The following is a 13,233-nucleotide window of genomic DNA, read 5'->3' as shown; positions in this document are numbered from 1 at the left end:
GCTTTGGAAGCAGGGTTCGTCCATATAATATAATGAAAACGTCAGCCTTAGTAAAAGAGGGGGTTTATAAGTTAATTACCTGAACAGAAAACAAAAAAAAGGGTTCCACCAAAGAGATTCCACAAAGAAAATAGCAGCGCAAACACAAAAAAAACTGTGGAATTGATGATCCTGTCAGAAGTAATTGCTGCTTTTTATGGGGACGGGGGGTGGGTGGGGGGGGATGGAGGTAATTCCTTGCAGGGATGGGTGGGGCAGAGAGGATCCTGGAGGGGACGGGTGGGGATGGAGAGGATCCTGGCGGGGACGGGCAGGGATGGGTAGGATTTCTGTCCCCGCGCAACTCTCTATTCCAAAGCCTGGGTCCAGCCACCGAGATCACTGCTATCCAGGTCTTTTTATACTGCACATCATAAGTTTGCTCAAGGGACAGTCTGATTGCCGTTTGTGAGCACAGTTTGTGTTTTGGCATATATCTTCTCAGTGCCTCAACCAAATCTCTCCTTCTGCATCGCCATTCTCCTGCCCTTCCTCGAAGCTCTCCTGCCCTTCCCCGCGGGTTTAAAGCGGGTTAAAACCACGGGATCACAGGGCTAAAAACTAACAAAAAAAAAGTTTTAAGCTAAAAAAAAATAAAAAAGGTTGCGTCTTGGACGGGCATGCGCAGGCCATCTACAGATGATCTGCGAATGTGCACAGATCGCACAACAGCGATCCATGCAGGCAGATGGGGGTGTTCCTCCAATTGCCCCCATCTGCATATTTTTTGTTCCTGAATTCGTCGGACCTGCCTGGATCGGGCAGGTTAGTGAATCTGGGCCTATGTGCATTGTTCTAGCCAGAAAAGTACCCACAGGGTCTTTTTATGAACCAGTTTTCACAGTACAAAAATGTGCAAAGTACTTGTGAACTTTGCAGTTAATAAAGGCAGTGTGTAAAAGTCCCTCACTGCTACTAAAAGTTAGCATCTTTTTTTAGTTTTTGGTTTTGACAGGCAATGTGATGCTGTTTAATATGAAACAGGCCATTTTGATCACCAGTTCTGTAGAATTCTGCATGTCACATGTTTTGGACCAACTATTAAAGAAAGATCCAGAAGTTCTTTATATGTTGGTGCACACCAGTCGTTTAGACAGACTGTTTGGGTGGGTCTGAGTTCAAAGTGAGTGGGGGGGGGGGTAGGAATGGCAACCTTTTTCTTCTCCCCCTCTCCATGCCCATTCTCACCTTCCTCTCTAGTTCCCCCCACCCACCGGCTCCACGATCTCCTAATACCTGAGATAATGGGTATCACCAAGCCCCATCAGCTGAAGACGTCTTCCACTAGCAGCCTGGCATTCATGGCACTTTCTAAAACCACCACTATACTCCCCTCCCCCCCCTCTCCAGTGTATGCTCAGTTTCACAAAAACCGAGCAAGCATTGGGGGGAAGGGTGGCAATGCAGTGGTGATGGACCTTAGAAAGGACTGCCAGCTGTTAGGCCACCAGTGGAAGACCTGTTTGGCTGATGGACTTTGGAAATCACCATCAGCCACAGCAGCAAACAGTGTGGCAATTTTAAGGGGGCCTAATCCCAAAGCCGAGGGGAGGGGGGGCACCCAGGCTCCCGAGGCCCACTCTGTGGCTTCACCTCTGGTGCTCACCCATTATTTAAGTAACATTTTAGCTGTCCAGCATTTACTGAATCTCATATGTCCTTAGGAGCACTGTAGGTCCATTCTCGGGCCTCCACAAAACTGGAAGGAACCTCACACTTCTCTCAGAAAAGAGGCTGGGTTGCCAGAAGGTAAAAGGGTATACAAAGGAAAGGCTTGCAACTTTGAATAACCAAAGGAAGCGACACCTTTCTGGTTAGGGGAGGCACACAAACCAAACTTTGTCCTTGCTGCTCTGATGTTGGGTGGGGTAAAACGTTATCCCTCACCCCATTCTGCCGCCTCTGCAAGAGACGACCTTAAAAAAAAAGAGGAATGCAAGCTGGCACCACCTTGCAGGTCAGTCTGAAGGCTGCTGAAACTGTATGTCGAGATCTCGTAAAATGCAAACTGCCTATTAGTTTCCTTATACAAAGAATACGGAGACATGCGTTCATTACTGTGCGAGTTCATTGGTTCCATGGCAGGAGCTGTTTCTGAGCTCAACGCCAAGCCCAACCAACGATTCAGCAGTGAACGGAACAGCGATGTTCACCAGACTCCTGCCTTGCGCCCTCAGGGCTGGCTCAAACACATGAACAACGATGACACCGTCTGCTGGCAGGACACTAAGAGATGTGAACGTGCCGTAGGATTACCTGATACCAGGAATAGGCCCGGTCCGCAGGGTTGATGAGGATTGTGAGGATTTTGGCCTTTGGCAGTAGGGCTGCAGCACGTCTGGGAGCTACTTCCGAGTCAAAGTAGTTGGCACTTTTCTCATAGTAGAAGTCGGAGGTGGTGTTTGAAGGGATAGGGAAAAACTCCATGTACCTGGGGAACAGAATTCAGAATACAAATTCACTCTGAGCTAGGGCTTGTAACACTGTTGTCTTGCTCCAGAGGGTTAAGTAGATGTTAGAAACAGTGGCATAGTAAGGGGGGGGCAGCGGACCATCCCAGGCGCCATCTTGGTAGGGGTGCCAGCACCTCTACGCCCCCTCGCACCATGCTCACCCCCTCCCTTTCCACCTCTCCCATACCACTTTAAATCGGTGAACAATTTCTCCGGCCTGCTGCTCGCACTGGCCTGGCTACCCTCTGAAATCACTTCCGAGTCAAGGGGCCAGGAAGTGACATCGGAGGGGAAGCCATCGCTGGTGCGAGCAGCAGGCCGGAGATGCTCCTCGTGCTGATGAAGATTTCAAGAGGTACGGGAATGGGGGAAGGGAGGGTGCAAGTGTGGCATGTGGGGTGGGGAAGGAGCAAGGGGGGAACAGAAAGAGCGGCGCAGGGGGTGGGGGGGTGGCAGAGAAGAGGGTGCAATGGTGGTGGTGGGGGGGTGCTTCCTACCCTTGCTATGCTACTGGTTAGAAAAGTTCTTGCCCAGGTCCGAAAGGTTTCCCATCAGTTGACTGTGGCAGGGGAATCCCGATCAGCTAAGCTGGTTTCGTGGAGTCCTGCCAGCTCAACTGTTTTGGGAATTCCCTTGCCAAAATCAGCTGAACCATGATTCCTCTCTTCCTCCCTCCCTCCCTCACACCCACTGAACCCCCAGCCCCCTCCTCAGAGAGCCGCTGTACTCAGAGCCCTTTATCCCTCCCCCCAAATTACCCGACTCCCCCTGCACCTTCCGATCAAAATCGACAGGAGGGAAACCCACTCCCTTCTACTGATAGGGCCACCTCTTCATAATGATGGGATACAGTGGGATGTTGGGGGGTGTTGGGGGAGGGGTCTGAGGACAGTAGCTCTCTGTGGAGGGGGGCTGGGCAGATCGATGGGTGTAAGTGAGGGAGGGAGAGGGGAATTGTGGTTCTCCCTGCCAGTTCAGCTGATTCTGGCAGGGGAATCCCTGAACAGCTGAGCTGGCAGGACTCCATGAAATTGGCTCAACTGACCCTGCGATCAGCTGATGGCAGGGTAGGACAATTGAATAGTACTGTTTGGGTTTTTTTTCCACCTTTGTGTGGTGGGAGGGGGGGGTCAGTGACTACTGGAGCAGTAAAGGGGGGCGTGTCAAGTCTTAAACCCTCCAGTGGTTATCTTGTCAGTTTGGGCACCTTTTTAGTATTCAGAAGCTTTTAAAACAGGTCTAGCTCCAATCATATAAAAAAAGGCCTGGACATTTCGTTGATTATCCCTGCTGAGCATCCACGTGAAGGATGGCCCTGAGGTGTCCTCAGGTTGCACTTATTAAGATGTTTTGAATTATTGTAAAATATTATGTATGTGTTATTTTATGTATCGTAGTTTGGAAACTGCTGAGACTCCAGTCGGTATATAAATTTTAAAATAAATAAAAGTGCTAAGTTTGCCCTAGTGCCGCCCAAAACACCCTCTAACCACCCCCCCCTTAATGTTTTAGACGGGCCATCCCCCTGAAAATAACTGGCTAGCGCCAAACTGAAAACTGACTATTTGGGGAGCGCTCTGGGGGTCGGCACTTGGCTGCTTAAGCGCTGAATCTGATATTCAGCACTTAACCGACCAGGTTAACCATATAAATCGGACTGCAAAAAGTCAGTGCTATCTTTATCTGGCAACCCACAGCCGGTTAAACGTTGACTATCGCACTTAACAACAACAATATCCACAAAGGTGAAAATGCTTCCAGAACTGGAATAAAACTTGTGCTTTATTATATAACATGGACAAGACGTGTGACCCGACACTGACAGTGTTTCGGCTCTTGCCTGCCTCAGGAGTCTTTGCTCTCTTTAAATTGACATGCCACATCGGAATTTTTTTTTTTTTTTTACTACATTTGGACGTATCAATTTAAAGAGAGCAAAGACCCCTGAGGCAGGCAAGAGCCGAAACACTGTCAGTGTCGGGTCACACGTCTTGTCCATGTTATACAATAAAGCACAAGTTTTATTCCAGTTCTGGAGGCATTTTCACCTTTGTGGGTGTTGTTGTTGTTGGTTGGACTTTTGGACTCCTGTTCTCTGTCTTGAATATCGCACTTAACCAGCTATATGTTAGCTGGCTCTGCAATCCCAGAAATTCCATTCCACTGCCAGGACATAGCCTGGCACTGAATTTCTGGATTTATTGCTGGTGGGAGTCAACAAAACATTGATCGTCACCGGCTGAATATCAAACCCAGGGTCTTTTTTCTTGCAAAAAAGGTGCCAGCACCCCACACAGTAATACTTGGGGACCATGGGTCAATTTTAGCAGGTAATGGAAAAAGTGTCCCCCAAGTACCCATGAAATAAAGCCAGAGTAGGAGCATGCATTACCAGTCAATGCCTTTGTGATAATTGTGTCCATTAAAGAACTGGATCTCCTCGAAGGTCTCTGAGCTTGGGAAGTTACTGCTCAGGTCCGGATGCATCCCCAGGAACAGATAGAGAGCTGTCGTCCCTGGTTGAGATAGAGAAATTAACAAGCTGAATTCAAGCATATGTGATCTTCTAGGTCAGGGGTAGGCAATTCCAATTCTCGAGAGCCAGAGCCAGGTCAGGTTTTCAGGATATCCACAATAAATATGCACGAGATAGATTTGCATCTCAAGGAGGCAGTGCATGCAAATCTATCTCATACATATTCATTGTGGATATCCTGAAAACCTGACCTGGCTCCGGCTCTCGAGGACCGGAATTGCCTACCCCTGCTCTAGGTGGTATGTGTTTCCTGAAAACATTTCAAAGAGCTTGCTATCTTCCCGAGGCTTCCTTGGATCCAATGACTGTGAAGCACCATCTAGTTGTCTCCTCATTCTGTCAACTTTGTTGTGACTTTGTCTGCACAGGAAAACTGCGCTTCTAAATTTAAATCAAATCTTAAGGTAGTTTTGTTTAAAGATGCTTTCGAGGTTTAAGTTGAGACGTTCTTTTTTTTTTTTTTTTAGCTTAACCGGCACTCTCTAAAGTTAAAAGGGAATAGATTCTGTACAAACATAAGGAAGTTCTTCTTCACCCAGAGAGTGGTGGAAAGCTGGAACGCTCTTCCGGAGTCTGTTATAGGGGAAAACACCCTCCAGGGATTCAAGACAAAGTTAGACAAGTTCCTGCTGAACCAGAACGTACGCCGGTAAGGCTAGTCTCAGTTAGGGCACTGGTCTTTGACCTAGGGGCCGCCGCGTGAGCGGACTGCTGGGCCAGGAACGTTATAGAGGTACGGGGGAAGGGAAGCAGTGCGCACGGGGAAGGAGCTTGTGGAGGTGGGGGCAGGGGAGGGGCACCACCAACCCGTCGCCTCTCACCCTCGCTACTCCACTGCCTACATTGCTTCAGGTATAAATTTAGATTGTAAACAGGAAAAAACCCACCCTGTACCTGAATATGAGAAAAAAAAAAAAAGTGACACATGTAGATATCAGCTCTTAAGTGCATAAATTGCCGTGCTTTCTCCGGTCAGGTTTTCAACATGTATCTTTGCAAAATGGCTGTTCCCACTACATGTAGAACTGCTGCATGTATTGTAGAGAAAGCTCTTCCTCGTTAGATCCTTTTCTAGAACTTTCCATGTCCATGTCCAGGGCAATTTTATAACAGGTGCCCAGAAAGCGTGAGCTAATTCAGAATCTCTTCCCCTTCCCCCCCAAAGATTATAGGGTTCATAAAAGTTACAGCCTAAATGGTTTGTCATTGACTGCTGTCACCATGAAGTCCAGGTATAATTATAGGGTCCACACTGTTCCAAGGTCTCAAAAGATCTGAGCATGTACGCACAAGTATAACACAGTAAGGAAGCCATAAGCTAACTAGTCAGAGATGCACCCAAGGGGCCCAGTATACACTGAAGAATCAAATGATTAATCCTAGCGAGACATCATAATTATCAGTGGGAAGTCTGAAGCTGATGATGTCACTCCAGATGGGGAGTTTTTCACATGTAAATTGAAGCTAAAGCAGCAATTTTCACCACCTCTGTGATTGTACGACTCTTAGGACTAGGGTGTGCCCATACATTGCCCCGAAGCCAGCGCAGATTCAGGACTGATCACTAGCACTGCAGTACAGCTGGATATAGGCAGCTTCGAGGAGGCAGAATCAACAGCAATGTCAGGAATGTTTTTTTATGGAAAGAGTAGTGGATGCCTGGCATGCCCTCCTGAAACAGGTGGTGGAACAAAATGGTGCTGGCAATCAAAAAGGAATGAGATGAGATCCTTAAAAGACAAAGAGAATGCAAACCAAGCATAGCGCACTTCAGCTATCTAGTGACTTTGCATAACTAAGAAATCATGGGCATAATAAGGGGGGGGGGGGGGCAGTCCACCCCAGGAGCAGTCTTGGTGGGGGCGCCAGCACCCATCCTCCTCTCTGCCTCCCCCACCTCCTTCTTGACCCCCCCTGCCGCGCCCGTGTGCCCCTTCCCTTCTCTCGTATCTCTTTAATTTTTCCGGCGCGAACAGCATCACAAACTTTCTGCCCGCATTTGGTGTCGGCTCCCTCCCGCGCCTAGGAAGTGACATCAGAGGGAGCGCAGACACGACGCAGGCAGCAAGTTTGCGATGCTGCTCGCGCCGGGAAAATTAAAGAGGTACAGGGGAAAGGGGGGTGTACACGGCAGAGGAGGTCAGGAAAGAGCGGTTGTGGTGGCGGAGAAGAGGGCGGGGGAGGTGGTGTCACCATCCCGTGCGCCACTCACACTCGCTACGTCACTGAACCTGGGGAAAGTAAACTGTTTTGCGCAGTAAGTACAAGCTCATCAATCTTCCTCAGCAGGTTTGACAGACTACCGTATTTCCCCGCAAATAGGCCGCCCCTCTGCATAAGCCGCACCCATATATAGGCCGCAGAAAAGGGCAGCCTATGTTTAAAAACCAGAAGATAAGCCGCTCCATGGTATTAGCTGCGGCTTATCTTCCGGTACCTCCCCTGCCATTTCCATTCATACCCCTACCCCCGGTATCTTTTTAGGAAGCCTGCTTGCAGGAGCGCGGCTCGGGTCTCCAGCGGTGCAGGGCAGCCGCGATCTCTTCAGCATCCGGCCTGCCCCCGCACCGCCCGCTGAATGGCCGACGTCAGCTCTCGCGGAACTCACCTCAGCTACTCAGCAAGCGGTGCGGGGACAGGCCAGGTGCCGAAGAGATTGCGGCTGCCCTGCACCGCTGGAGACCCGAGCCGCGCGCCAGCGAGGGGGCTTCCTAAAAAGGTACCCATGTATAGGTCGCGGCCTATATATGGGGAAATACGGTATGTTTCTCTTTCTCTGTGTTACTATGAGTAATACGTTACCTGTTTTCTGGGGTCCAATGATGAGAAGCTTTGGGAACCGGTCACAGGTTTTCTCTTTGGACCAGATGTCTTTGTGTCGCTTGTCTTCACAAGGGTCCTGGTACAACACAAGGCAAGAATGTGTCAAAAATGTAACTGGTGAGGGAGAGCATGGTGACGCGGTGGTGGAAATGGGGAGCTTCCATTTTTTAGGCTTTTCTATTTTTTTGGACAGGACTTTAATTAGTTTTCAAATTAACACAGTGAACAAACATTTACTCTAGACCAGGGGTTCTCAACCCTGTTTTCGGGACACACCCAGCCACTCAGGTTTCCAAGATGTCCACCATGAATATGTATGAGATAAATTTGCATAATACAAACTAAGGAAGGACTGTAAGACACAATATACCACAGTGGTGTAGGAGGATGAGTGGTGCCCGAGGTGTTGGCGCTTTTCCTCCGTCCTCTTCTCCGGTCCCCGCTCCTTCCCTCCCGCTGTACTGTACCTTTTTAATTTTCCAGGTGCGAGTGCCATTACAAATTTGCAGCCCACGTCATGTCAGCTATCCCTTTGATGTCACTTCCTAGTTGCGGGGCCCGGAAGTGATGGCAGAGAGAGGCGACATCGATGTGGGCAGTAAGATCATTGTGCTGCTTGCACAGGGAAAATTAAAGAGGTACGAGTGAAGGGGGTGTACGCCTGTGGCGGGTGGGTGATCGGGAAGGAGCCGGCAGGGGGGGGCGGAGGACAGGTGATAGTGCCCCTACCAAGACGGTCCCATTCCAACCCCCTTACTAAGCCACTGATAAACCACACTCCAGTAAGCTGGTAGATATGATTATCCCAATGGGAATTCTCAGTCGGAGAATCAGATCAAAGGCTGTGGACAGCATCGACGTTATGCACCTCCCTGATGATGGGCTCAACTGAAATGCAGCTGGAGTTGGAGGTTAATGCTGATTAAGAGAGTGAATCGCTGATTTGAACGCTAATGCTGATCTATGAGAGTGATCGTAGGACTATTTTTTTGTTGAAGAAATGACGATTTTAACGGATCGTGAACACTTTCAACGTCGATTGGATTAAGCTTATGGACTGCAACAGCAAAAGAAGAAAAGAGAGGGATTCGTCTTGAGTTAAGTGCATATAGATTGCTGCCAATGAACTGAACGACCCCAATGAATTCTGAAGATCAATCGATAGTTCTAATTGACTAAATATGCAAGTCAATGGTAGCTCAACCCATTATTTCACTTGATTTCACTTGATAGCACTTTGCATTTTAAGATCACTATATTTTGTAATCATATAGGTTTTATGTAATGATACTGGAAATAAAATTGATTTTTAGGATGTATTTAAATTGAATTAAATAAAGTAAATGAAAAATGAATTGACATTCTGAGTATAGTACAGTAAAACCTTGGTTTGCGAGCATAATTCGTTCCAGAAGCATGCTTGTAATCCAAGCACGCGTATATCAAAGCGAATTTCCCCAGAGGAAATAATGGAAACTCAGACGATTCGTTCCACAACCCAAACACTTTAATACGAAATACGATACGTACTCGTATTGCAAGACCTCGCTCGTTTAGAACAGTCACTACACTCCCGCAGCGTCAGAGAGAGAACCATCGGCTCAGTTGTGATGTGTGTATACTGTATGTACTTGTATTGCAAGACATTGGTTGTATATCAAGTTAAAATTTTATAAAATGCTTTGCTTGTCTTGCAAAACGCTTGCAAACCGAGTTACTTGCAATCCAAGGTTTTACTGTATATATGTATTAACAATCACAGAAAAAAAACCTTAGCTGAAGGGAAAAAGAAAGCCTCAGGATGCACACAGAGCCATTTCTAATGTGCCTAATGAAGGGGTTCTTTTATTAAGGTGTACTAACCGATTTAGTTCACGCTAAAGATTAGTGCGCGCTAAATGCTAAGGCACCCATAGAATGCCTTAGCACTTAGTGCGTGCTAAATCGGTTAGCGCGCCTCGATAAAAGGATCTAAGATGCTCTATCTCTGCTTCATATCATAGGCAAAAAAAACCAAAAAACCTTCACCATACATTCTTCAAACCATCAGACGAGAAATAGAAGTCACAAACAGTGCTTATAAGCTGAAAACTGTTAACATTGATTAAATTTAGAGCATATTGATACAAATAAGGTTTTATTTTCTAAGGGTCAAGTCCCGAAAAAGCTGTTCATGTGAAACATGTTGGCACCAGAATCCCTAGCCAGAGACCACTAAGCTTTAAGCTAAATATTTGTTAAACACTTACTTATAACAAAAAGTAAAGTAAATTAATGAAAACAGCAAATAGTAAACTAAACTAAACCTTAAGTTCGTATACCGCATCATCTCCAGAAAGATAGAGCTCGGCAGCGGGGCAGGGAGGTTATTCCAAAGCTTAGTGACTTTGAAGACAAGGGATTTCCCTAATTTACCTGCATACATGATGCCTTTTAATGAGAATGAGAGAAAGAGAGAGAAAAAAGGAAGAGAGAGAAAGAAAAGAGAGAGGAAGATAGAGAGAAAAAAAAGAGAGGAAGAGAGAGAGAGAGAGAGGAAAAAAAAGAGAGGAAGACGGAGAAAAAAAGAGAACATGAGATAGAGAGAAAAAAAAAAAGAGAGAGAGCAAGAGAAACTAAACTAAACCTTAAGTTCGTATACCGCATCATCTCCATAAAGATAGAGCTCGGCACGGTTTACAGGTAATTCAATAAATGAGGAAAGGACATAATAAGAAATAAGAGGTTATGAAGAGGATAGCTAGCTTTACATTTTAAATAGATAGCTTTACGTTTTGGAGAAAAGCTAGGTTTTCAGATGTTTTTGGAATAATTGGAATGAGCCTAGGTTCAGCAGCGGGGCAGAGAGGTTATTCCAAAGCTCAGTGAATTTGAAGAAAAGGGATTTCCCTAATTTCCCTGCATACATGACACCTTTTAACGAGGGGAAAGATAGTTTGAGTTTGTGGGCGGATCTGGTAGTGTCAGGTCTCGAAGAATTCCAGGATAGTAGTACAATTATGCTCTTGAAATGAGTTTAAATTACAGATCCAGTGACGAATAGACAAATAAAGCTTAGGGCAATGAGATGTATGGAGCTCTAAGTGGTCGCTGAGGATCAGGAAAACTGCTACAAGGGTTGTTTGCAGGATAGCTAAAAAGTTAAAGCTGTCTCTACTTTCATTGAAAACTGTTAATGTTGCATAAAGCTGCTGGTACTTCAAAAGAGCAATCACAAGCAGCTACTCCTCTTATGCTTTGAATTGTTATGCTGCCTAAGCTGCTGGTAATACCTAGAATAAACTTTAATTTGCTTATCTTGAGAAAGCCTTTATCTTGAGATAAATTTGCCTGCATTGCCTCCATTGTGTACAAATTTATCTCATGCATATTCATTGTGGGTATTCTGAAAACCTGGCTGGCTGGGTGGATCCCTAGTACTGGGCTGAGAACCTTTGCTCTAGACCAGGGCCGCAATCCAGTCGGGTTTTTAGGATTTCCCCCAATGAACATGCATGAGATATATTTGCATGCACTGCCTCCCATTGTATGCAAATGGATCTCATGCATATTCATTGACAAAATACCCAAATAAAAGCTATGTTTCACACTGCTTCTTATGCTTATAAATAATTCACCATTTATTATAAGAATATAGCACCATCAAAACCTTTAAAACATATTATAACATTATTTCATACTAAACATACACAAACAGTGAAACCCCCCCAATCTATCCAACACATAAAAAAAGTTAAAATTCATTGGGGAAATCCTAAAAACCCGGCTGGATTGCAGCCCTTGTCGCCCACCCCTGCTCTAGACTCAAGCGAGACTATTCACTCAAGCAAGAGAAGGAACATTGAGTACCATGTTAATCCTAGACTTAATAGTACCACCCATCCAGGTAGTTGGTTTCACTCCTGGACTATTTACCTGGGTAGTACCTAATACTGCATTAAAAACAGGTGAATGCAAGATTGCAGTCAACTCCAATGCTAAGGACGAAACTAATCCGAATTAATATTAGATTAGACACTCGGGCCCAGATTCTCAAAATGGCGCCATTCAAAAGACGCCGGTAGGGCACCCGAATGGCGCCTAAGTTAAGTGTTTTAATTGACTGTATAATTATCAGGCATATATTCCAGTATATATGTTAAAAATCCAAAAAGTTTCACTGGTCTGTAAATTTGATACTTCAATCTTCAACAATAATAATATACACTCAAATTATACATATATATAAATTAATAATTAATGCCCAATCTCCTGCATTGGAGCCACAGAGAGATGAAATCGGGACCATCATAACACTTAGCTGAAATAGTCACCAGAGCTTATTATTTCCAGCAGTGATGAGTTCTACAGCTCCGCAGGAATCCTCCATCTCGTGTCAAATCATATGTGCAAATCTCTTGGCATCTCCCCAACACAGTTCTGAGTTTTGCCCAAATGGCTTCTTCAGGAGGAGTGTCAACTTTGGATGTGTTGAGGGGCGGAGAGTGATGTATTATTATACTTGAAGATTGAAGTGTTTTAATTGGTCATTAACGGTGCAGTAATTGACCTCGCTGTTAAAAACCAATTAAAAACTAATTAAGAAAAAAAATTAGGTCTACAAAAAAAGGCACCTTAATTGCATCTATGCATAAGATCATAAGAATTGTCATACTGGGACAGATCAAAGGTCTATCAAGTCCAGCATCCTGTTTCCAACAGTGGCCAACACAGGTCCCAAGTGCCTGGCAAAAACCCAAATGGTAGCAACATTCCAGAGCTCAGATTGTGATACCATAATGCTTCATTCCACTAATGCCAACCTCATCAGTGATGTCACAATGCTTTGATTGTCCTATACTTGGCTCACATAAGAAAGGCCATACTGGGACAGACCAAAGATCCATCAAGCCAACAAACTGTGATTCTCAAAATGACACTGTAGTTTGAGTGACATGCATCCAGCGCCATTTTTTCAGACACCAGCCGATTCCGGCACTGTTTTGAGAATCTGGTCCTCAGAGTGAACAGGACAGGAAGTGAAACCCGATTAACTAACGCAAATATGGATTAATTGTCATCAAGTCAAAGTCGGCTCCTGATGACCACATACGTTGACATTCTCCAGAACATCCAGTCTTCTCCTTGTGTTTGGAGGTGGTTTAAGATGTGTGTCAATCCATTTTAGTACTCGTCTTTCACACCCTCTTTCATATTCAACCTTTGCTAACATAATTGTTTTTTTCTATCGCATAATATGGTTAAAATATGATAGTTTCAGTCTAGTCATGTGAACTTCTAGTGAGAATATAAATCTGGATACAACTGGCCTAACTAACTAATCTGGGAATAAATGGGTTTATGTCACATGAATAATCTACATTAACAAAGAATGCAGCAATA

At 45.4% G+C, this 13,233-nt stretch overlaps 1 protein-coding gene across 4 annotated transcripts in view; it reads right to left on the bottom strand.

Annotated features, from left to right (window-relative positions):
* NDST1 (N-deacetylase and N-sulfotransferase 1) overlaps nt 1-13,233 on the bottom strand; it is a 329,606-nt gene that overhangs the window by 17,277 nt on the left and 299,096 nt on the right. For all 4 annotated transcript variants that reach the window (XM_033927725.1, XM_033927724.1, XM_033927727.1 and 1 more), the window contains 3 exons: nt 7,831-7,927; nt 4,885-5,008; nt 2,296-2,470 (listed from right to left, as the gene is read on the bottom strand). In XM_033927725.1, coding sequence (XP_033783616.1) covers nt 2,296-2,470; nt 4,885-5,008; nt 7,831-7,927 — 396 coding nt within the window. The remainder of the gene's footprint in view (nt 1-2,295; nt 2,471-4,884; nt 5,009-7,830; nt 7,928-13,233) is intronic.

This window comes from Geotrypetes seraphini, chromosome 18 (genome assembly GCF_902459505.1).
Source record: "Geotrypetes seraphini chromosome 18, aGeoSer1.1, whole genome shotgun sequence".
NCBI classification, from domain to species: domain Eukaryota; kingdom Metazoa; phylum Chordata; class Amphibia; order Gymnophiona; family Dermophiidae; genus Geotrypetes; species Geotrypetes seraphini.
The sequence above is the reverse complement of the archived record's forward strand: the minus strand, read 5'-3'. Positions and strand labels throughout refer to the sequence as shown.